Source organism: Bufo gargarizans, chromosome 6, assembly GCF_014858855.1.
Source record: "Bufo gargarizans isolate SCDJY-AF-19 chromosome 6, ASM1485885v1, whole genome shotgun sequence".
NCBI classification, from domain to species: domain Eukaryota; kingdom Metazoa; phylum Chordata; class Amphibia; order Anura; family Bufonidae; genus Bufo; species Bufo gargarizans.
The window spans coordinates 200,970,727-200,996,598 of record NC_058085.1 but is presented as its reverse complement, the minus strand read 5'-3'; the positions used below and the strand labels follow the sequence as shown (position 1 = coordinate 200,996,598).

Genomic DNA, 25,872 nt, shown 5'->3' with positions numbered 1-25,872 from the left:
CCTATGCGTGTTACTACAAGGCACAGTGTTCTACACCACTATAAAGGCTCTCAGCAGCCAGGAAATAGATTTATTTTTAATGTAATTTGCAGCAAATTTCTTCGGATCGAACCAAATTTTTCACGAAAAATTTGGCGAACCGGCAAATAGATTTTTTTTTAAATTTGCTCATCTTTAGTGATGATACACTTTACAGTATATAGACAGCAGAGTTAATGGCAGAAAGTGAGAGTATATAGTATAGTATACTGCGGGAGATGAGGGTGAGTGAGGGTATAAGTTTTGAGACTGACACAAATATTAGTTTTCACAAAGTTTGCTGCTAAACTGCTTTTAGATCTTTGTTTCAGTTGTTTCTGTGATGTAGTGAAATATAATTACATGCACCTCATACGTTTCAAAGACTTTTATCGACAATTACATGAAATTTATGCAAAGAGTCAGTATTTTCAGTGTTGGCCCTTCTTTTTCAGGACCTCTGCAATTCGACTGGGCATGCTCTCAATCAACTTCTGGGCCAATTCCTGACTGATAGCAACCCATTCTTTTATAATCACTTCTTGGAGTTTGTCAGAATTAGTGGTTTTTTGTTTGTCCACCCGCCTTTTGAGGATTGACCACAAGTTCTCAATGGGATTAAGATCTGGGGAGTTTCCAGGCCATGGACCCAAAAATTCAAAGGGTTTTTGGGTAACATATACAGGCCTAATTAAATGTCCTCTTGCTATTACCATACTATAAACTATTATTAACTCAGTAAAATGAGCCTAATTACCACTTATATATGGTAGAGAAATTCCTACAAGTTTTTTGGTAAAAAATACAGACCCAATTAAACATCCCCTTGCTGTGACACTATACTCCGCAATTGATGAAATAAATTAATATTAATTGTACTCTTAAACAAGAGAAAAATTGCAGTTTTTGGAAAGAAAAAGGCACAATTGCACAGTGTATGCAGTGAAATATGTGCTGCTTGTGATGATGGGAAATATGCCCATCGCACATGTATGAACCATAGAAGCTTTGCAACAGGTTTCCAGGCAAAAAAGGCTGGCTCATACACAGAAAAAAAGAGCACCGTCTCTTTAATTGCTATTTGGGTAGTGAACAGGTTATAGTTACTAGAATTCTGGACAAGGGTTGTTGAGTGAGGGAGGTATTCTGATGCATGATTGGAGTTGGAAAGGATTTTTTCCTCTAAAATGAGGAAAATTGGCTTCTACCAAGGTAGGATTTTGCCTACCTCTAAATCAGCTTTCCAGGATAACTTTGCAGGATAACAAGATGAGCTGTATGGATGGATGGATGTCTTTTTTCAGCCTTATAAACTATGTTACAACTATGTAAATTATGAACTGGTTTAGCTAGCCTGACTGTAAGACACACAGTACACTAAGAGCCCCTATGCTATTCCTAATGATAAAACCTGACTTTCTACCTAGTAATTCAATCTAGCTAGTTAAATATATCTTCTTCGCAATTCCTACACTATCCTTGCAAGACCCTAAAATGGCTGTCTTGCATGTCTAATTGATGTCTATCAGAGACATGGCATACACAATGGCATCTTTGGTTCAGAGCTAGCATAGAGTGCGATAGACCAGCCAATATCCTCCCACCTGATTGGCTGTCTGACTGACTGCAAAACTTTGTGGGAAAGCCTGCTGGCTTGGTTGCCCCTCCTCAAGTACTGTGACCCTCCTTAATTATCTTTTCTTCCCTGTTTCCCCTTACTAGTGTACTGCAATTTAAATGTGAAATGGTTGGCACTCTCTTACGCAATTCGTTCAAAGTGAATTACCAAAACTTAGGATTCATTTGTAATTTTAGTGAAATTGTTGACAAACTCTATTTGTTTAAAATCAATTTGCTCATCTCTATTTGTTATCTATAACTCCTTCTCAAAAGTCTCAATAGTTGAGATTCGGAATGTCACACTGCAGAACATCACCATGCCCCAGCCTTGTTTCCCATAGAGCTATGTAGCATTACTTAGGTGAATATAAAATATGTTGAATATAAATTACAAATATTAACTTTAAAACCCCACCTTGTTATGATATTGCAGCATCTGAGTAATAATCCGTATCTTTGGATGATAGTTTTTTATAGAGATCACTCTGTAATACAAAGTGTGAAAAAAATGTTACTACTACAATCATCATTGTTAATTCCTGTGTAGTTCTGCATGAATTTGTGATTTGAATAAATTGTAATATGGACATTAAATGGGATTTTGATACCGATGACCTATCCTCGGGACCCTCGCTGGTCAGCTGTTTGAGAAGACACTGGTGCTCCTGTGAGAGCCACAGCCTTCTCACAGCTCACCAAGCACAGCTCTGTACATTGTATAGTTGCTGTGCTTGGTATCGCACTCAGCCCCATTCACTTCATCATCAGTATCAAAATCCCGGAAAACCCCTTTAAAATAAGGCTGCATTATGGCCATCTGAGCAAGACCTTATGTTATGTTTACACAGAGCAGATTGCTGACAGAAACCTGTGACTGAAAAATCCATTCCATATAAATGATGAGGTTTCGACAGCATGTACATACATTTTTGCAAAACCCATTCAGATAAAAGAGACACAGAAATGTGTGCAACAAAAGTACCATGTGTGAATATAACCTAATATTAGCATGCATTCATAAAGGTATTAAATTTTTTTAACAAATTACTTGCTAATAATTTAGTATCTAGCACATGCACATTGCATGGCATTGTACCTCATTATGTTTGATGCATCCTCTGCATCAGGATCAGCACAATACTTGTTTGCAAGGATTAGGCAGGCATCTGCAGACTCAATCTAATGAAAGCAAAGATTGAAATGGTTATATGATGCAGATTACATGTGAAATGTACAAAATATATGCACTTAACATGGTCAAGAAGCAAAGATATAGCATTTAAAGTCGTAGCTCAATAATGTCAGAACTTAGGCCCACAGGAGGTCTCTCTAGTAATTGGAAGTCTTTGTTGTCGTATGGTAAGGGATCAGAGGTATCAGAGTTGCTGTGCCTGTGATTTTTAAGCCTATAATACACTCTTAATTAACATACTAACATGAAAAAAAAAATGTATCAACAAAATCAACCCAGGCATGCAGTTATGCCACAAGAGGGCATAAAAGTTAATCTCCCATCCTATAAAAAGGCTTTCAGAGGCCACTTTGGGTAGTATACCGCTTGATGAGAGATTGTTGATTGCTAAACATGCCTCTATGATACACTCAAATAAATTGTGCTGAGTTGACAAACTTTTAGAGGGGACACATTATTGGACTGAGAAAAGCAGGATGGCGATTTTCAAGAACTGGCCGCCATCTAGGCTGTTCTGACCTAGCTATTAGAAGGTGTTGGGAACAAAGGTTTTATGAAAGGTATGCACACGCAGTGAACAAGTGCCAGATGGCAAGAAACATGGACTGCTAGGGACTGGAACTGTATTGTCTTTAGCAATGAAATGAATGGCTTGTCCTAATGATAGGCAAACAATTCCTGGAAATCTTCTTAAATTGAAGTGAAGCCTAATATAAAATGCTATAAAGAAAATCTTCTTTACAAAATTCAGTCATCAAATTCCCTGTGATTTACTACAATATTGCACAGATATAATAAATGCATTTGAATAGAGATCTTCTTTACCTTAACTCTTGCCAGATCATGGGGATTCAGGACGGATCCCTGGTAAAATTCTACCTGAGTAAAGTGCCTCTTAAAGAGTGCTTCAAGCTCCAAATTGGGGGATATGCTACAGAAAAGTACACAAAACATGACAATACAAATTAAAATTTTCTAATTATTTTGTCGGTGATTCTTTGCAATTCTTGCCATAGCTCTAAGGCTATATTTACATGCGGCAGATTTGTTGAGGGATTTTCTGCATTTGTTCCGTTCATCTGAATAGGGTTTGAATCCAAGGATATACTGCAGAAACAACCCTTTCCAGAAATCAATGTACATGCAACAGAAACAACCCCATCCAAACGAATGGAACTGATTTTCAGTTACAAGAATTTCTGCAACAAATACACTGCATGTGAGCATATCTTGAATGCATTGTAGACAGGAACATTTGTTGCTCTTCATGCTTACTTATGTGTCAAACTGATATCGCAATGTGAAATACGTCATGACCCAAACCTCAAAAGCATTCATCAAATGTCTTACAAAAACCCAAAAGAATACAGTATTACTAGTGAGATGTAATGTGTATAATTTACCACAGCTGATTCAATATATGAAATATTAAAATTTAGTACAACTATTCAATCTAACCACTATATAATGAATTAGGGAAGTAAACTATAGAGATGAGCGAATCGATTCTATAAAATCAAAATTCAACCATTGTATAGAATTTGAATTTCATGTGATTTAATTCAGTAGAATTTCTGGACAGAGAGAGAAAACATGAGAGTGAGGGAGTAAAGGAGTGGAAGAGTAACATTGAAAGAGAGAACACCAGAATGTAATTCACGGCTTTTCAGGAAAATTGAAGCATTTTTTATTCAAGTAGAATTAATTTGGGTTTGAATCCAATCAGGAGCCTGATTCTGAAGATTTAGACTCAAATGGAATTTCTAGAAATTCACTAGTCAACTGCATGTAGAAGAAAGGCATGTTTATCACTTGTCCCTTTTCATAGTGTTCTTTATTTCAATATTTTTCTTTATCGACAATGCCACAAAAGCAAAAGACGGCAAGATCAATAACAGAATTGAATAAATGACTAGGAATTATCTTCTGTGCCATGGATTTATAGCTATAACTAATAAATAGGTATGATGTCGAATTTGATCGAGGGAGCATATCTGACTCTCCTTTTGGGGTATACAATATCTTAAATTCTACCATGATGCAATAAAGAGGAATGGGAAGGCTGGTATTTTCCCTTCCTTTGGCCCAAAGCTAGCAGCATTCGAATGAGGTTGAACTTGGTGATAGAGTGTTATTACAATGATCATATATTAAAGGGCTTCTGTCACCCCACTAAACGCATATTATTTTTTTCTGTCTACTTATAATCCCTATCCTGCCATATTGCCATACATTATATGTTATTAATAATTTTCGTTTTAGATTTAGCCAAAACCGTACTTTTATGATATGCTAATTACCTTTCTACCAGCAAGTAGGGCGTCTACTTGCTGGTAGCAGCCGCAGAAAACTGCCCCCTCCTTGTGTTGATTGACAGGGCCAGCCGCAATCTCCTCCTCCAGCCAGCCCTGTCAGCATTTCAAAAATCCTGTGCCTGTGTTGATTCGGCGCAGGCGCTGTGAGATAAGGAGGCTCATCTCCTCAGCACTCCCTCAGTGCGCCTGCGCCGATGACGTCACCGAAAGAGAAAACATCATCGGCGCAGGCGCACTGAGGGAGTGCTGAGGAGGCGAGCCTCCTTCTCTCAGAGTGCCTGCGCCGAATCAACACAGGCACGCGATTTTTGAAATGCTGACAGGGCCAGCCGGAGGAGGAGATCGCGGCTGGCCCTGGCAATCAACACAAGGAGGGGGCGGTTTTCTGCGGCTGCTACCAGCAAGTTGACACCCTACTTGCTGGTAGAAAGGTAATTTGCATATCATAAAAGTTAGTTTTGGGATAAATTTACTGAACGAAAATTATTAATAACATAATGTATGGCAATATGGCAGGATAGGGATTATAAGTAGACAAAAATAATAATAATGCGTTTAGTGGGGTGACAGAAGCCCTTTAAGAATCAAAAATCAATCTGGAGTCAATATACAAGAATCATTTAGAGATTTTATGAATATTGTAAATATGTCTTTTGGTATTATAACTCTTATGTAGATGCCTAACAGACTATTCCCATGAAGATAAAGTGATGGCGTATCGTTAGGATATGCCATCATTATATGATCAATGGGAGTTCAATCCCTGGGACCATAAAATCTTTTCCCCTATACAGCTGTGCTCTCGGCCAGCCAGCTTTGCTGATTAACTTGTATGGAGCCATGCGCTGCAGTGCATGGTAAGACTGAGATAGGGTTGCAGCACTCAGTCAGTGCTACATACTCTTCATTCTCAGAGTCATAAAATTATAGCATAGTGATTGGAACACTACTTTAATTATAAGTAAATCATCAGCTTATTCTAGGAAAACTCGAATTTAGCTATATTACTATAACTAATAACTACTGTACTTTCTTCAGATTCTTATGTATAACTATTTTATACAGTTTGTTTGCTATGTAACTTAAAATACATTTAGGTCATTGTCTATCAATAGGTATAGTGGGAGGTAGGCAGGTTTTCATACTGTCATACCCCTGTGGTTAAGACTGCTCTGCAGAACACATATGATGTGTACATCGCATATCACTATCCTTTAGGCATTCTTCTGCGAAGATGGCTACTAAGACTTTACTTGATTAAGTGTATGTTATATATGTGAGTCACCTTGAGTTTTTCTTGATGAACAAAATCATCATTTGCCTTTAACCAGTGCACGGAGGTTGAACGGCTCCTTAGTATACAGCTCATACAACCATGCACAGAGCCTCTATGTCCTTTAGTATGGAGCTATAAATCTTCTGTGCATTGCTGTAAGGCTCAGTTATTTATAGAATATATGATAAATCAAGACATGGAGCTGATTTTTTTTTATCTATTGCAAGACAGATTAGAACATAATAGCATTGGATGTCCATAGACAATTTTAACGCTGCATTAATTTTTCCAGTTAAATGTCATGACAACTTGACAAGCTGAAAAGCAGGCACAATCTACACATTTGATACATTAATATAAAAGGTAACCCACTTGTGCAGAAATACGATCTCCACGTTTACGTCGTCTCGATCTTTGTGCAAGAAGTCCTTTAAGAAGTTGGAAACACTTTCTAAAGTAATGTGACCACACACCACAATATGCCTGAAATACAAAGGTATCAGGTAAGTAAGTGAATCTTGTGTAACTGTAGGAAAGTCAGGAACCCAAGCAGCAGCTATCGTGGATAGGTATCTTGTAAGAAATCAGCCAGAAAGTGTTATGCATGAGAATCCAGCACTCTAATAGTTCATCATTTAAAGAATGAAATTATACGCACAGTAAAAATAAAGAGGCAGATGTATCATAAAGATACACCACTTTTGTAGTGTGAAAAAGTTGCGCAATTTCTCCACCACCCTCAACACTTTCCTAAAAAGGGAGCATGATGAGGGTGGGGAGAGGGTGGAGCATGTGGCCTGCCACATTTTTCATCCTTTACACCAGTTTTATCATGTAGAAGAATACTGAAATTTATGCCAGCCAGGTACATGGACTGCCGGATGCAGTGTATAATTTCATGATGAGATGTACACGTTATCATAAATCAGGCGCAGCATCCAGCAGTGCGCTGGGTTATCATAGCCCGGCAAGCACCGCCAGGCTATAATAAATCTGACCCAAAGACTTATAGTAGTGTGTACAGCAATTAACACAAACCAAACTGTAACTGTATGACAACTCCTAAAATGTGAAATGTTTTTTTAACCATTAACAAATGCAACATTCAAAAACAAATGCAAAATACTTAACTTAGATACATTTATAAGTTTAACAGCACCTTGTAAAAGGAAATGAAACACATATAAAACAAAAAAAATGTAAATGACAGTATTGAACTCCTAACCACATATTTAGTTGATCTTATCTGTATATTTATCTTAAATTGAATATGTCAGCTCCCGAAGAACATCCCCAAACTACAGTAGAGCAAGTGATCCTTGGGAAGGAAGCATTTCGTCCCAACAATCGCCTGCTCATCAGTGAAGGAGACTGCTGCATTTACATGCAGCGATCTCCTCCATAGTATGGGGATGATCAATCTTTAATGCCATAACTTGTCCCCATACAGAATCATTGACTGTTTATGCAGCACGATCTGCTGCCTGCAAAGAGTAGTTTAGGTGACCACATGAAAGATCATTTGACTCGTTCATCGGGTAAACGGTGACACCTTTACAATGGCAGATTATAGCTAAGAAGCATTCCTACGAATGCTTGCTAACAATAATCTGCCCCATGTTCAAGCAGTGTAAAGGGGCCTTTAGTCTAATTATGTAATTTGTATCTTCATAATCACTTTATTATGTATGTGCACATAAGTGTAGTTTGCAGAAGTACAATATCAGAATGTCAGTGCTGTGAGCTTTTATACATTGTTATATGGACTGAAGGTCCTTCTATTGGTACCTTCCACTTAAAAGAGCAGTACCATTCTCTCACATATATGATAAACATGAGACATGACACACATTACTAATGCCACTGATAACCTGTAATGGTTGCTCTTGGGTCGTTTTAAGGTGGTTTTCTGATCGTAGAGTGAACAGAGCCACCCTACAGTTCCCTTCACTGATTGTGGCTAGGGACACTGTTGTGTAAGGAAAAACTGCAAAATAGACACAGCACTGAGCTAGCATTGCTACCCCTTTAAAATCTAGATCAGTGGGGGTCCTGGCAGATGGATCAGTGGAGAGTCAGTGGAGAGATGGCATTATCTAGTAAAGCATATGTTAGGTCATAACTCCTGAATAGCAATGTCATTGTGTACAGAGGTATTTCCTATGTAGGGAATATTGAAAAAGCTGCTAGGGAGTCTTGGCTTAGAAAGATGAGAAGAGGATGGCCAGGAATCTCTGAATGGCAACCATAAGATTATGAAGGCACACACTAACATTGTAGAAATTCCACCAACGCTGTGAATGAATATGAAATAGTCAGTGGTGGGGAAGAAACGTAAACATTTCTGATTTAGGCCTCATGCACATGACCGTGTCCGTTTTACAGCCCGAAAAACACAAGTCCATGTTTACGCATTTGGTTCCATTGTGCTTCCAGCATCCATTCTGCTTGTCCACAAAATACATCTGTGATGTTTCTGTTTGTGTTTAATTTTTTGCTCTCTGCTTATCCTCATACTGTGTTGGTAATCGCTGCATGTGAATACAGTGCTTTAACTCCACTTAAAAGAGCAGCCCACTGTCGGAAAGGAACACTTACTCTCCTCAAATAAGTTGCTTCTAGTGTCGAATGAGTCATATAAGTGTTACAATTATATGCAGAGATCATCTCCACAGTATAGGTATGAGCGATTGCTAATGCCATTGCTCTTCAACATACAGAATCATTGTTTGCCAACAGTAGAGCGTGAGTAGATGTCACTAGCTTCTGGCAGCAAACAACGATTTGGTATTCTGCACACAGAATCAAATTTTCCCCTATAAGTGAGCATTTTGCAATGAACATTAGCAAAGATATTCTTAAGATGGGCCAACCCACAAATAAAGTTGAGTATAAACACTAAAAACAAAACAAAAAAACATGAAACATTTAACGTTAACCAAACATGATTTTAATCTGATCATGACTAAATTTTTATAGCAAACAATTCTCAGGTTGAAGATCCCGGGACATAAGTAGATGGGTGCCGACTGTTGGCCTGTTCATGGGCACCTGAAGAATAATGTCCATGGAAAGGATCCTGTGGAAAGGATGGATATTATCCATGGCCCTGGGCAAATCATGGCTGTTGGCCAAAAGGAGCAGGTGGCGATGACTGGCGTTGGCCAGAAGTTGACAAGCTTCCAGATGGTGGGTTATGTACCTGCCTCTGAGCATTTTCAAGAAATTGATGTATGTTGCCTGGGTTGGGAGCAGCATACATTTCTAGGACACCTGTTGAGGAGACTATGCAGCGCCACTCAGGGGGGATATTCTGAAGGAAGTTTCTTCATTAGTGTGTCCTCATATCCTTCAGCTCTTTTTCGGGATAGGTACTCGAGGACCTGAGTGTCCATCAAGTCCTGAATACCTTTTCCCAAAGAAGGTCACCTCCTTTAGCGTGACTGTTGCCTGCGAGATGGCTTAGGGGTTGTCTCTATAGATTTTTCCTCTCGCCTTACTTCAGGGGCTTCAGGATGTGAGGCAGCAGCACTTGTACTTGGTGAAAAACACCAGCGTAGGCTCTTGCAATCCGATTTCTGAGGCTTGAGATTCTTCTGCCTCGTTCAGAGTGTCAACAGTGCTGTATTATAAAAAAAAAAAATGATGACTCGTACAAACACCTTGTGTATCTTATCTTGTGTGTCTAATAATCTTTAAAGGGAACCTGTCACCAGTTTTATGGTGTCCTAACTAAGAGCAACATAAATAAGTGACTGATTCTCTCAGCAAAATGCTGGGTCACTTTCTTTAATTGACCCAGTCAATCTGCCAACATCTTGTATTGAAAAGCTCCAGCTGATAATGATGAGTCATGAATATTCATGAGCTCCTGACACTCCCCGCCTACCTGCTGCTGAGTGACAGTTTTTTTCCATATGAATCAGCAGCAGGTGGGCAGGGGAGTGACTATAGCTCTGAATTAAAAATACGCTGGACTCAGTGACATCACACTGGACTCAAATCAGCTCATTAGCATACGGCATGTGGCATCTTTGTGTGTATATTATGAGATAACCATCTGTCACACTAGTAAGTGAATACATCTAAGGTACTTTTTAGCCGTTAATGATTGTATATAAGTAGTTAGATTATAATCAAATATCCACATGACAGGTTCCCTTTAAAACATTATTATACCTTGAAAGTTTTTGGAGCCTGAACAGCTCACCAAAGTTGAGCTCAAACCTGAGCGTGAAAAGGGGAAGTTGAAAAATAAATGTAAAAACTATTAGATTGGTGGATGTAGTCTTGCTGTAACCACTAACAATCACAAGAACAGGGGCCCATTCCCCCTGCTGCTCCACTGAAATGAATGTAGTGTATGGTCAGTCATGTGTAGGGCCACTCCATTCATTTCTAAGTGAATTCTGGAGAAAGCCAAGTGCTGAACTTGGCTATCTCAAGCGCTCACATAGAAATGAAGGGAGCAGCTATGCGTATGTGCAACGGGCTGCTCCATTCATTTCAGGGGGGCTGCAGGGGGCACGGGGCCACCTTTCTATCTATAGCGATTATCTGGGAGTGTAAAGGTGCTGCATTTTACCTGATGAATGAGTGAAATGATCATCCATAAGTTAATATACTTGCTTGTGCAGGCACCTAAATCGTTTTTTGCCGCTCCAAGATCAACGTGTGTAACCAGCACTCTGTTGCTGCCAAACAATGAGACAGTATGGGGACAAGCGATCCCATTAGCCATTGCTACTCCCAATACCCAATATTATTTAAAAAATTGCTCAGATGATTCCAAAACAGTAAAAAGAGTAAAAGCAAGTCAAGGGTGTAACAGGGGTTAAGACATGGTACATCATAAGTATAGCATCCAAACAGAAGAAAACTAAATAAAAATGATGCAACAGCAGAATGAGACCATATAGCCTGCAACATAGGTAAACACACAGCACATGATGCAAGAGGGGTTAAACACTGTTAATGGTACAAGATAAAACTGCTATAAATGCATCAACACTGGTACACTATAAATACTGATAAAAAATTAGTTAGTAATAGCAGACAGAAAATAGGGCATCTAGCTTGGGCTCACTTTATGAAGCATATAAAGGTGAATTAGATAATGCAATGCCATAATGGGACTACTCTAACAGGAGTTTGGGCCACAGCATGGGAAAACATACTTGTACAGGCTTTAAAGGGGGCTTACATTTATGACAGTAATTGTACAAACCTAAATTGTCACGAACAGTGCGGTTTCCTGAGTGTCATTCAGCAGGCATCATTTCCGGTGTCACTTCTTCCCATGAGGGATCCTTTTTTGAATGGTCATGATAGGAGTTGGTCCTTGAGTCCGACAATTCCAGAAATTCTTCTACCAGTTATCAGAAAAGCTCCTCACATGCTTGACACCTTGGCAACGTGTCTTCAAACTGGCTGGGCACCGTTTGCAAAGGGTCAGAAGGCATTCACTCAGGTTTCCAGGCAACGGATCTGCAAAAAAATGTGGATGACACACAGATGGCTTCTGTGTGTCATCTGCATTTTTTGTGAACCCATTGACTTGAATGTGGCCATGGACCATTTCTTGTGGACAAAAATAGGACATTGTCATGGTCCCTCCCATGACAGAGCTGAGAAGATCTGAGAGACTGGCGGCACGTGAGAGTATCCGACAGTGTCTCTGTTTTCTCCTTGCAATGTTGTTTGGTAATGACCACACCTCTTGTCAGGTGCAGCTTGTGGTCATTACTGAGGCTCTATTTAGTTCTGACTCACACTGCTTACCATGCAGTTGATATTTCCTCCTGGAGTTGGTTGATCTGGTGTGTTGTTCCTTTGGATCTCCTGCTCCTCCATTCTACTTTTAGCTAAATGCATTTTGTTTTGCATTTTGTTGTTCCCTTGTGTTTGTTGTTTTCTAGGCCTCAGGGAGACGCTGGTTCCTTCATCTGGGAAGGAACCAGTAGTCTCATTCCCTGCCACCACTCCTAGGAATTTCCAGGATCTCCAGGGCTAAGGTTCCAGTGTAGTGTCCCACTAGGTAAAGGTGGGCACTACGCAAGGGTTAATATGTCTATTGCGTTAACATGATGTTGTATGTTCATTTCCCTGTGTTATCTGGGTATCAGGCCTCTTAGGGTGTAGTTCAGCCTCCTAGATGTTAGAGGGAGATAGAGAGATAGTATATATAGGTAGGCCCAGACAGGAAAGGGTTAGTGCATTCCAGGTGGCTAGTAGTTCAGTCTAGCCTGCCTGAAGTTCCTGAGCCTCTGTTAGCTCATAAGATTAACCCCAAGGGAAGAGATTGCCTCCTGGAAGAAACCTACAGTTCCCACAAGAAGAGCAGAGCCAGAGTTCCAGCTAAAACAAGTAAGCTGAAGGGCAGAGGAATCATTAAGCAAAAGCAAGGGATATATACCTGAGGAAGATTGTTTACCAAGGATAAAAGCCAGCATTAGGGCACATGGGCCTTGGAATACAGACAGCCAGAACAACTGAGGAATAGTGCAGCCTGGTCTGGAGCATTGATTTTACCCTCTGAGTATCTTGCAAAGAACTTTACCTGCCAGTTATAAGAAGCCTGCTAATCCTTATTGCTGCAATGTGGAACTGAAACCGTATTGTGCAAAGTTGAACTGTTGTTCCAGTAAAGCAAAGTTTGGTTTACCATACTACCGTGTTCCTCAATTACTACAACTATAAATCGGTGTGCCACAGTTACAGGCACTGGCGACACGTTTCTTAAAAGGACCTTGTCCCATGCACATAAAAAACCTGCAACATCCAGGGCACCTCATCCACCATCAGGCCTGGTCCCTATATACGGAGTGTGCCCCAGAGGACCCCTGTGCCAGCCTCTCTTTAACTGCTGTACGCCTCCCCAGGGTTTCCCTACCGAACTGTGAGTAACCCTCGCTTGCCCATAAACCGTGACCTCACAATCACAATACCCTGTGGGTCTGGCAAGCTGCATAAATTGGCGCCACGAACAGGATACGATCCCTGCGCCATTACGGACTATAAACTGTGTGCCGTTATATACCCAAAAACGTGTTTATTGAAAAATTTCTGGGCCAAAGAACTGTAATAATTAGCGGTGTGAAAACTGTATATTACATGGACTGTTTGCTGCTTATTTAGCCACCGCTTGCTGTCATTGAATAAACAGCATTTTCTGCTCAAAGATAGCCGCTTAAACTGACTGGATTAATAGCGTGCCTCGTTGTGCCCGTTTGGCATGAAAAAGACAAGGAGAAGGTACCGCCCAGCCTGCAAGGAGGAAAAACGCCTCCCTGTCTGGAGAGAGGATACCGCCTACCTGGAATCCCGGAGTTCGAAGAGGCTGCGCCTACCTTCTGACGCTGTGTGTGGGACTCCCATCTGACATAGCCACGCATCTCACGAGATTTGGAGCAAGCACTGCCGGAGTGAGTACAAACTTTACCATTTACCCGCCCCTTCCTATTACTGTACCGGGGAGGCCCCGACCCCTGCCAGGAGACCGGAAAAGGTCCCCCACTAGAAATAAGAGACTTGACCTGAAAAAAAAAATAAGTCTGTCATCTTAGCTCCGGTCCGCTCCGCAGTTCCTTAAAGGGGCATACCCATTAAGCAACGCTATGTCCGCACCTGGGAAGCAAGATGGCCCCTGATATGCCTACCAAAGCGCCCGCAGCTGATAATAGGACGCCAGCCGCCGCGGCAGCATCAAGCCTGATGCCACTGGCCATGCTGTATTATTTTGGGGCCCCCTGGTTCCCGCGATATTCCGGGGAAGCCCATGAATTAAAGGACTTTAGAGACCAGATCCTGTCCTTATTCCAGCACTACCCAATCTCTGCTGAACAACAAATGGAGATCCTCCTAGCTCAGTTAGAAGGGGCCGCCCGCAGGGAAGTCATGTCATGGCCCCGTTCTGAAAAGAGTAGCCTGGAGCAGATTTTTTATCGCCTCGGCACCACATTTGAGGCCAGAACAGTGTCCGAAGTTAAAATGCAATTTTTCAGCAGGAAGCAACAGCCTGGGGAGTCGCTCCGCGATTTTGCTCTGTCCTTACAAGAGACCCTGCGGGCTGTGGTCCAGGTGGAACCCAAGGAAGCCGAGGACCAGGACAGGACTCTTAGAGAGCAGTTCATTGCGGGTATAAGTACTGAACATTTAAAGGACCAGCTGAGGATGCTGTCAGCTCAACACCCCAATTGTGCATTTTTGGACTTTAAAGAGCTGGCCATCAATATCCTAGGCCAGAACCCGGCCGCAGGGCCAGCAGCCTGCCCTGAACCTCCGGCTTGTCCGCCAAAGACTGTCGATGTGGGGCCAGCTGGAGTCAGTCAAGCCACTCAGTCTCCAGTAACAGATGTGCTGGCAGCACTAATGGAGCAAGTAAACTATCTCACTCTGAGCTTAGAGAAAGTATGCAAGAAAATAGAGGAATAGGAGAGACCGTTGTTACTGGGAGATAAAGGCCCTTTTCCTCCAAGGCTCCCGCCTGCATATAGAGATGTATACCCCAAAGAACCTGATGGACGACCGAGTTACCGGTCCAGAAATCACAAGCAGCCTGTCTGTCACTATTGTAAAAAATATGGACATACTGAATCAATGTGCTGGCAGTTAAACGGGCAACCCCTGAGGCAGAGGACCGCCCCTCGGGAGGTAGAACAGTAGGTCCAAGGGATCCAAGCTGGATGCCCAGATACGTAGGATCTCGTCCAAAAATTAACATATGTATCAACGGGATACCTTTTGAAGCCCTGCTGGATACTGGGTCACAGGTCACCACCATCCAACGACCTGCCTTTGACAAGTTCTGGGATTCAAGTCTCCTCACCCAGCCACCAGAGTCCTGGCTAGATATCATCCCCAGCAACAGTAAGCCAGTGAAAGTCCATGGGTACTGAGAACCTACCCTTCAGGTGGGAGAAGCCACCTTACCACAGCAAGGTGTGATCGTGGTACAAGCAGGAGATAAAGGAGGACACCCTGTGATCGTAGGGACTAATGTCTTTAAAAATTGTTACTCCGAAGTGCTTGAAGCTTTAAACCAAACTATACCTTCGGCCTCACCTGCTTCCAAAAGAGTCATTCAAAATCAGTGTGCTGTGTGCTCAGCAAAGGTTTGCAAATGGAAAAGGAGAAATCTGTACTGTCCAGATCCGGGATAACCGGCCGGTAATTCTGCCTCCAAATTCCCAGATCATTCTGTGGTGCCGTGCTGTGTTAGGGATCCAGGGCCAGGACTATCAAGCCCTAGTGGAACCTATTCAAATTGAGAATCATCCCTTCGTGCGAACAGCCATGAGTCTGGTGACCGTGTCTCAAGGTAAAGTGCCTGTCCGTTTAATTAATTTTGGTGATAACCCCGTTACTCTTTTTAAGCACTGCCCCGTTGCTCAGCTTTTCCAAGTGTCTTTTTCAGGATGTGCTCCGTCTGCCTGCCACGGAGACGTTCCAGACAGCACAGAGCAGCAGCGCCCCAGCCAGCGCCTCTACAGTATCCAGGTGGGAAGAACTTCATGTGGGGAACGAATCCACCCCAAAGGAGCAAATAGAGGGAGTTCTGAATCTGGTGAAAGAACACCACAAGGCCTTCAGCAAGCACTCCACGGACTACGGAGAGGTCAGTGTAATCAAACACACCATAGCCACGGGCTCTCATCCTCCTATCAAGGAGAGACATAGACCCATACCACCTACTACATCAAGTCTGTGAAAGAGATGATACAAGAGATGAAAGACTCTAATATAATCCGGGACAGTCATAGTCCCTGGGCTGCGCCCCTAGTCCTTGTTCGAAAAAAAGATGGCAGTATAAGGTTCTGCGTGGATTACAGAAAAATCAATCAAATCACCCACAAAGATGCTTATCCATTGCCACGCATTGAGGAGTCCTTGACTGCCCTGGGGTCATCAGCCTTCTTCTCCACTCTGGACTTAACTAGCGGGTACTGGCAAGTACCTATGGCCTTAGAAGATCGAGAGAAGACCGCTTTCACTACACCTATGGGCCTGTTTGAGTTTAATTATATGCTGTTCGGACTGTGTAACGCTCCAGGGACGTTCCAACTGTTGATGGAATGTTTAGGCCATAGGAACTTTGAGACTGTACTGTTATACTTAGATGACGTCATTATATACTCCAAGACATATGAGGACCATCTAAAACACCTGGCGGAAGTGTTTCAAGTCCTTGCTAAATATGGCCTTAAAATCAAGCCGTCCAAGTGCCACCTGCTGAGCAGAGCCAGAGTTCCCGCTAAAACAAGTAAGCTGAAGGGCAGAGGAATCATTAGGCAAAAGCAAGGGATATATACCTGAGGAAGATTGCTTACCAAGGATAAAAGCCAGCATTAGGGCACATGGGCCTTGGAATACAGATAGCCAGAACAACTGAGGAATAGTGCAGCCTGGTCTGGAGCATTGATTTTACCCTCTGAGTATCTTGCAAAGAACTTTACCTGCCAGTTATAAGAAGCCTGCTAATCCTTATTGCTGCAATGTGGAACTGAAACCGTATTGTACAAAGTTGAACTGTTGTTCCAGTAAAGCAAAGTTTGGTTTACCATACCACCGTGTTCCTCAATTACTACAACTATAAATCTGTGTGCCACCGTTACAGGCACTGGCGTCACGTTTCTTAAAAGGACCTTGCCCCAGGCACATAAAACACCTGCAACATCCAGGGCACCTCATCCACCATCAGGCCTGGTCCCTATATACGGAGTGTGCCCCAGAGGACCCCTGTGCCAGCCTCTCTTTCACTGCTGTATGCCTGCCCAGGGTTTTCCTACCGAATTGTGAGTAACCCTCGCTTCCCCATAAACCGTGACCTCAAAAACGCAATACCCTGTGGGTCTGGCGTGCTGTACCAGTGTATGAGTATCCAGGGTCTTCTCATATTGGCAGGAGTCAGGAAGAGGACTAGGGATTCCTAGGAGGTCACCATCCCTCTCCCTTAGCTTTGAGGCCTAGACTCCGGTCTATTTCCTTCTGTCCATTATCTGGTGTTTTTCCCTCCCCATTACCTGTGACATTATCAACCGCCAAAAAACTGTTATTTTGTTTGTGTCAGTGCAGCGATGGAGACTGTTTCTGCACTGATCGATCATATGCAGGGACTGTCTTTGGAGGTGGCTGACCTTCGCACGGCCGTCTCGCAGTTTCAGAGACCACAGGCAGTGGCTTCCAGCAGCGGCAACTAGGCATGCCTGGAACCTAAGGACACTCTCCCGGATAGGTTTTCAGGTGGAAGTGACAACTTTGTTCAGTTCAGGGAGTCGTGCAAACTATATTTTAAACTACGTCCTAACTCTTCTGGGATGAGAATCAAAGAGTGGGGATTATTATTTTGTTACTGAAAGGTGAGACTCAGTCTTGGGCTTTTTCTTTGCCAGTCGGATCACAATCCCTCCGGTTGGTAGATTAATTTTTAAGAGCTCTGGGATTTATCTATGATGACCCAGATTGGGTCTCCCTGGCCAAGACTAAGTTGCATGGTTTACAGCAGGGAGAGCGTTCTGCTGAGTCCTATTGCTCTGAATTTAGGAGATGGGCAAATAATACTGAGTGGAATGATCCAACCCTCCGCAGTCAATTCTGTCAAGGGTTATCCGAGAACCTGAAGGACGCATTGGCATTTCACGAATATCCAGAGTCATTGAAGGCAGCCATATCTCTGGCTGTAGGTATTGATTGATGCCTGAGGGAGAGATCTAAGGTTCCTCTTGCTCGGTATGCACTATCATATGGGGAGGCGGCCTCTTCTGACATTTTGGGTAGGGAGGCACTCGAGCTCATGTCTGACGATGAGCCAATGCAGTTGGGGAAAGTTACTCCTGGACCTGGTAATAAAAACATTAGGATTAAGAAAATACTCTGCTTTTTCTGTGGTAAAGGGGGACATTTTGTTTATGTATGTCCTTATGTTAAACGTCAAGGTGAAAAAGGAAAAAAAATAAAATAATGTGCTTAGTCCTCTTCTCATTCTTGGTGGTGTGGGTGGAGAATCTGAGAATATACTTTTGTCATTTACCGGTAGTACCCGATTTCTCCTGCCTGCCATGGTGGTGCTAGACTCCAAAACTGTGGGAATTGAAGTATTTATCGACAGTGGGGCAGGGGTTAACCTAGAGGATGGCCAATTTGTCAGTATGCATGGTTTTACAACTAGCGCATTAGACAAAAATATTTTGGTGTTTGCTATTGATTCCGCTCCAAATTTATCACAAATGGTGCAGGACATTCGCCTAAAGGTGGGAGATTCTCATCAAGAATCCATTTTATTTTTTATGCTGGAGGGTCTGCCTGCTCCTCTAGTGCTAGGTTTACTGTGGTTATCTAAACATAAGCCTACCATCGATTGGCAAGTGAGACAGATTCTTGATTGGAGTTATTTTTGCATAGACAACTTAGCACGTTGCTTTCTGTTGTAACCACTAAAATAGTACCTTCCTTTATTTCTGATTTTTCTGATATATTCTCTGAAAGTGGAGACCAGGAGTTACCTCCACATCAGGAGTATGATTGCCCCATCAACCTTATTCCTAGATTGCCCAAGTCTCGGTTGTATAATCTTTCGGAACCTGAAAGAGTAGCCAATTCGAGAATATATCACGAGAGCTTGGCTAAAGGTCATATTAGACCATCCAACTCACCAATGGATGCAGAGTTCTTCTTTGTAAAAAAAAAAGGACGGAACCCTCAGGCCATGTTTGGGCTTCCATGAACTTAATCTCATTACTGTCCGAGATCCCTATACCCTTCTTTTGATCCCAGATATGTTCAATCAGATTGTCGGTGCCAAGGTGTTCTCTAAGTTGGATTTGAGGGGGCATATAATCTGGTAAGGATCAAGGAAGGGGACGAATGGAACATGGCCTTTGATACCACTGAAGGTCATTTTGAGAATTTGGTCATGACTTTTGGGTTGACTAATGCTCCTGCTGTTTTTCAACATTTTATCAATGACATCTTTCATCATCTGGTGGGCAGGTTTGTGGTGGTGTATCTGGATCATATTTTAATTTATTCCCCTGACATGGAGAAGCATCAGGATCACGTGAGACAGGTCTTACAGATCCTAAGGGAGAATAAATTGTATGCTAAGATGGAGAAGTGTATGTATGTTTGCGGTCACTAAAGTGCAATTCCTGGGGTACCTACTCTCATCTTGGGGTTTTCCTATGGATCCGGAAAAAGTCAGTGCTGTGTTGGACTGGGATCGACCCGAAAATCTGAAACCGCTCATGCGATTTTTGGGGTTAACTAACTACTACCGTAAATTTATCTTGAATTACTCGACTGTTGTTAAACAATTAACAGGTATGACTAAGAAAGATGCAGATTTCTCAGTCTGGTCTGATGAGGCATTACATGCCTTTTCAGCGGTGAAGGAGTGTTTTGCTTCTGCTCCTATACTGGTGCAACCTGATGTGTCACAGCCATTCATTGTGGAAGTTGAAGCATCTGAGGTAGGGGTTGGAGCAGTCTTGTCGCAGGGTCCTTCACCTACCAAATGGCGCCCATGTGCTTTTTTCTCTAAAAAACTCGCTACTGCTGAAATAAATTATGATGTAGGTAATAGAGAGTTGCTGGCCATTAAGTTGGCTTTCGAGGAATGGCGTCATTGGTTGGAAGGAGCGATTCATCCCATTACGGTAATTACTGATCACAAAAATCTGGCTGATCTGGAGTCGGCTAAAGTCTGAACCCAAGGCAGGCCAGATTGTCGTTGTTTTTTATCAGATTTAATTTCGTTGTTACCTATCGCCCTGGGGTTAAGAATGTCAAAAAAGAGGATGCTTTGTCGCGTAGCTTTCCTGGGGGAGGGGAGACGGTGTGATTCGGAGGATCGTGGCCCAATATTATCTGATGTGGTGGTTGTATCCGCCCTTTATCCTCAACTTGAGGCAGAGGTTGTTGGAGGCCTAGGGAGATGCACCAGATTTTTGTCCTCTAGGGAAGTTGTTTGTTCCTTCAGAACTATGGCATAAGGCACAAGAACATCACAGTACTGTTGTTACAGTACACCCTGGAAGCAGATCCACAGTTGATCTCATTTCCCGGAGATTCTGAAAGCCACGATTGCATAAATGTATTGACAGCAATGAGTCAGCTTGTGAGACTTGTGCGCGTGCCAAGGTGACATATACTCAGCCTTCAGGATCTCTACTTCCCTTGTCTATCCCGTCCCGACCGTGGACTTATTTGTCCATGGACATTATCACAGATTTGCCTAATTCCTCCGGGAAAACTGTGATTCTGGTGGTTGTTGATCGCTTCAGACAGATGTCGCACTTTATAGCATTATCAGGTCTACCTAATGCTAAAACTCTCGCACAAGTGTTAACATCATGAAATTACACGGTATCCCCACTGATGTGGTGTCTGATAGGAAGACTCAGTTTATTTCCAGATTCTGGAAGGCGTTCTGCACTCGCCTGGGGGTACAATTCTCCTTCTCTTCGGCTTTTCATCCTTAGTCGAATGGACAGACTGAGAATACTAACCAGAATCTGGAGACCTATTTGAGATGCTTTGTCTCAGAGAATCAGGAAAAGTGGTCTTTATTTTTGTGGTTTTGTTGTTGGCTAAGTTTTCCTCAAATAACCGTAAGCAGGAGCCAACTGATAAGTCAACGTTTTTCAGAGCATATCGGTTCCATCCGCAGTTTGGCACATTTTCTGGTACTGCACTTGTGGTATACCGGAAAATGAAAGATTTTCCTTTTAGTTGTCATCTATTTGGCGGAACATTCTAAACAATTTTTAAAAAAATGGGCAAAAAGTATAACCGTATGGCTGATAACAGATGTATGAGTGGTCCGGACCTGAGAGTGGGTGATTCTGTGTGGCTGTCCACAAGAAACATTAAGTTGAAGGTACCTTCTTGGAAGTAGGGGCCAAGGTTTAGTGGGCGATATAAGAGCTCTGCCATTATTAATCTGGTTGCTTTTTGTCTTGAACTTTCGCAGGCTTTAAAAATTCATGATGTTTTTCACAAATCATTACTGAAAAGATATGTTGGACCTGCTGAACCGTTCTCCTTACCTCCTGCTCCTGTCTTGGTGGACGATAATCTTGAATTTCAGATTGCCAGGATAGTGAACTCACGAATTCTCAGTCGATCTCTTCAGTATCTATTGTACTGGAAAGGTTACAGTCCAGAGGAAAGAATGTGGGTTCCTGCGACCAACGTTAATGCAAGTCGCCTTGTGAAGGCCTTTTTTACAGGGCGCATACTGATAAATTCAGCCCTGGGTGTCCGGAGGTCACCCGTAGAGGGGGGTGTACTGTCACAGTCCCTCCCATGACAGAGGTGAGAAAATCTGGCGGCATGTGAGGGTATCCGACAGTCTCTCTGTTTTCTCCTTGCAGTGTTGTTGTGTGGTAATGACCACACCTCTTGTCAGGTGCATCTTGTGGTCATTACTGAGGCTCTATTTAGTTCTGACTCATACTGCTTACCATGCACTGGATATTTCCTGCTGGAGTTGGTTGAGCTGGTGTGTTGTTCCTTTGGATCTCCTGCTCCTTCATTCTTCTTTTAGCTAAGTGCATTTTGTTTAGCATTTTGTTATTCGCTTGTGTTTGCAGTTTTCTAAGCCTTAAGCCGAATGCACACGGCCGTTTTTCATGGCCGTGAGCAGCCCGTGGAACCACAGGCTGGATTCCTGCTGAGAGCAGGAGCACACGGCGTCATTGGTTGCTATGACGCTGTGCGCTCCCTGCTGCCACCACAGTACAGTAATGCACTGGTATAGATCATACCAGTGTATTATTGTATTGTGGCGGCAGCAGGAAGCGCACAGCGTCATAGCAACCAATGACACCGTGCGCTCCGGCTTTCAGCAGGAATCCCGTGGTTCCACGGACTGCTCACGGCCGTGAAAAACGGCCGTGTGCATTCGGCCTCAGGGAGATGCTGGTTCCTTCATCTGGGAAGGAACCAGTAGTCGTATTCCCTGCCATCACTCCTAGGGATTTCCAAGGTCTCAAGGGCTTAGGTTCCGATGTATAAGTATTTCCACCTTCAGGGTCTACTCATATTGGCAGGAGTCAGGTCTGGGGATTCCTAGGAGGTCACCATCCATCTCCCTTAGCTTTGAGGCCTAGACTCCAGTCTATTTCCATCTGTGTGTTATCTGGTGTGTTCCCCTCCCCATAACCTGTGACAGACATGCTCTATTTTTTTTTTGCGGAACATAAATATGGACCCACGGATGTGGACGGCACTCGGGGTGCTGTCCGCATTTTTTCTAGCTCCATAGAAATGAATGGGCCTGCATCTAATCCACATAAAAATGTGGATCTGATGCAGAACAAAACTACAGTCATGTGCATGGGGCCTTAACTTATATTTTTGTCTTAAAACTTTGTCTTTGATTTCAATTTAGTGTCAAAAAGCATACAAACATTAGCATTTCACCTTCAAGACATAGACAACACATCATAGCTAAAAAAGCAGTTAGGAAGGCTTTATATAGCAAATATTTAATCTGTATATACAAAACATAAGACCATTAAATGTTCAGTAGTGTTGAGCGAGCATGCTAGGCCAAATACCTGTTTGGCTCGAGCATCGCTATGCTCAGCACATGGCGGTACTCGGCCGAGTACCATATGTGCTCGAAAGCCATGCTCAAGTCTTATCTCTGCACGCTTCACGGATGCTAAGAAGCCAATAAATGTGCAGGTAAGTACTGCCATCACTCACTGTAATGCCAGTAGCAATGTTGGCTACTGAAATTACAGTGATTGGCTGGCCAGAACACATCATTGGGTGCTATATAGCATCCGATGACGCGGGTTCGGCTCATTGTGAGTCAGGTAGAGCTGCGCTTAGGAAGGGACACATAGTGCAGGGAGTGTGATCGCAATAAATTCAATAGAAAAACATTTTAAAGACCCATAGTCCTTTAAAGGACTATTGTGTGTGGTGGCAGGCTGGCAGCAATATAATATAGTCAGTGAATGTTTTTTGTCCATACTTTGCAATACTTTTTCGATAGAGGGTGTATGCAATGACTTGTGACATCTGTGCTGCAATCCCTTCTGTGTGTCAGGGCCAGATATTGGGAAAATATTACTGACAACAAATATATTTTTTCCATAATTTATCCACACTTTGCCTATAAAAGGTGTCTGCAGTGAATTGTCACATCTGCGCTGCAATAGCGTGGGGGTGTGTCAGTGCCAGATATTGGGAAAAATATTACTGACAACAAATATATTTTTTCCAAAATGTATCCACACTTTTCCTATAAAAGGTGTCTGCAGTGAATTGTTACATCTGCACTGCAAAAGCGTGTGTGTTTGTCAGGGCCAGATATTGTGAAAAATATTACTGACAACAAATATATTTTTTCCACAATTTATCCATAATTTTCATATAAACGGTGTCTGCAGTGAATTGTCACATCTGCGCTGCAATAGCGTGTGTGTGTGTGTCAGGCCCAGATATTGGGAAAAATATTAGTGAAAACAATTATATTTTTTCCTATGATTTATCCACACTTTGCCTATAAACGGTGTCTGCAGTGAATTGTCACATCTGCGCTGCAATAGCGTGTGGGCAGACTAGATGGGCCAAATGGTTCTTATCTGCCGACACATTCTATGTTTCTATGTGTGTCAGGGCCAGATATTGGGAAAAATATTAGCAAAAACTATTATATTTTTTCCATAATTAATACACACTTTACCTATAAACGGTGTCTGCAGTGAATTGTCCCATCTGCGCTGCAATATCGTGTGTGTGTGTGTGTCAGGGCCAGATAATGGGAAAAATATTACTGACAACAAATAAAAAAAAATCATAATTTTTCCATAATTTTCTTATAAATGGTGTCTGCAGTGAATTGCCACGTCTGTGCTGAAATAGCATGTGCATGTGTCAGGGCCAGATATTGTGAAAATTATTGCTGATAACAAATATATTTTTGCCATATTTTATCCACACTTTGCCTATAAACGGCGTCTGCAGTGAATTGTCACATCTGTTCTGCAATAGCGTGTGTGTGTCAGGGCCAGATATTGGGAAAATATTACTGACAACAAATATATTTTTTCCATAATTTATCCACACTTTGCCTATAAACGGTGTCTGCAGTGAATTGTCACATCTGTGCTGCAATAGCGTATTTGTTTGTCAGGGCCAGATATTGGGAAAAATATTACTGACAACAAATATATATTTTCCATAATTTATCCATAATTTTCCTATAAAAGGTGTCTGCAGTGAATTGTCACATCTGTGCTGCAATAGCATGTGCGTGTGTCAGGGACAAATATTGAGAAAAATATTACTGACAACAAATATGTTTTTTCCATAATTTATCCATAATTTTCCTATAAAAGGTGTCTGCAGTGAATTGTCATATTTGTGCTGCAATAGCGTGCGTGTGTCAGGGCCAGATATTGGGAAAAATATTACTGAGAACAAATATATTTTTTCCATAATTTATCCACACTTTACCTATAAACGGTGTCTGCAGTGAATTGTCACATCTGCACTGCAATAGCGTGTGTAATCGTCAGGGCCAGATATGGGAAAAATATTACTGACAACAAATATATTTTTGCCATAATTTATCCACACTTTGCTTATAAACGGTGTCTGCAGTGGATTGTTACGTCTTTGCTGCAATAGCATGTGTGTTTGTCAGGGCCAGATTTTTGGAAAAATATAACAGATAACACATACAGTCAGGTCCATAAATATTGGGACAGCGACACAATTCAAAAATTTTTAGCTCTTTACACCACCACAATGGATTTAAAATTAAACGAACAAGTTGGGCTTTAACTGCAGACTGTCAGCTTTAATTTGAGGGTATTTACATCCAAATCAGGTGAATGGTGTAGGAATTTCAACAGTTTGCATATGTGACTCCCACTTGTTAAGGGATCAAAAGAAATTGAACAATTGGCTTCTCAGCTGTTCCGTGGCCAGGTGTGTGTTATTCCCTCATTATCCCAATTACAATGAGCAGATACAAAGTCCAGTGTTCAATTCAAGTGTGCTATTTGCGTTTGGAATCTGTTGCTGTCAACTCTTAAGAAGAGACCTAAAAAGCTGTCACTATCAGTGAAGCAAGCCATCATTAGGCTGAATAAACAAAACAAACCCATCAGAGAGATAGCAAAAACATTAGGCGTAGCCAAAACAACTGTTTGGAACATTCTTAAAAAGAAGGAACGCACCGGTGAGCTCAGCAACACCAAAAGACCCGGAAGACCACGAAAAACAACTGTGGGGGATGACCAAAGAATTATTTCCCTGGTGAAGAAAACACCCTTCACAACATTTGCCCAGATCAAGAACACTCTCCAGGAGGTAGGTGTATGTGTGCCAAAGTCAACAATCAAGAGAAGACCACCAGAGTGAATACAGAGGGTTCACCACAAGATGTAAACCATTGGTGAGCCTCAAAAACAGGAAGGCCAGATTAGAGT

At 42.2% G+C, this 25,872-nt stretch overlaps 1 protein-coding gene across 3 annotated transcripts in view; it reads right to left on the bottom strand.

Annotated features, from left to right (window-relative positions):
- KCNMA1 (potassium calcium-activated channel subfamily M alpha 1) overlaps positions 1-25,872 on the bottom strand; it is a 731,805-nt gene that overhangs the window by 263,600 nt on the left and 442,333 nt on the right. For all 3 annotated transcript variants that reach the window (XM_044299035.1, XM_044299036.1, XM_044299034.1), the window contains exons 10-13: positions 6,794-6,904; positions 3,656-3,761; positions 2,735-2,817; positions 2,054-2,123 (exon numbers count right to left, since the gene is read on the bottom strand). In XM_044299035.1, coding sequence (XP_044154970.1) covers positions 2,054-2,123; positions 2,735-2,817; positions 3,656-3,761; positions 6,794-6,904 — 370 coding nt within the window. The remainder of the gene's footprint in view (positions 1-2,053; positions 2,124-2,734; positions 2,818-3,655; positions 3,762-6,793; positions 6,905-25,872) is intronic.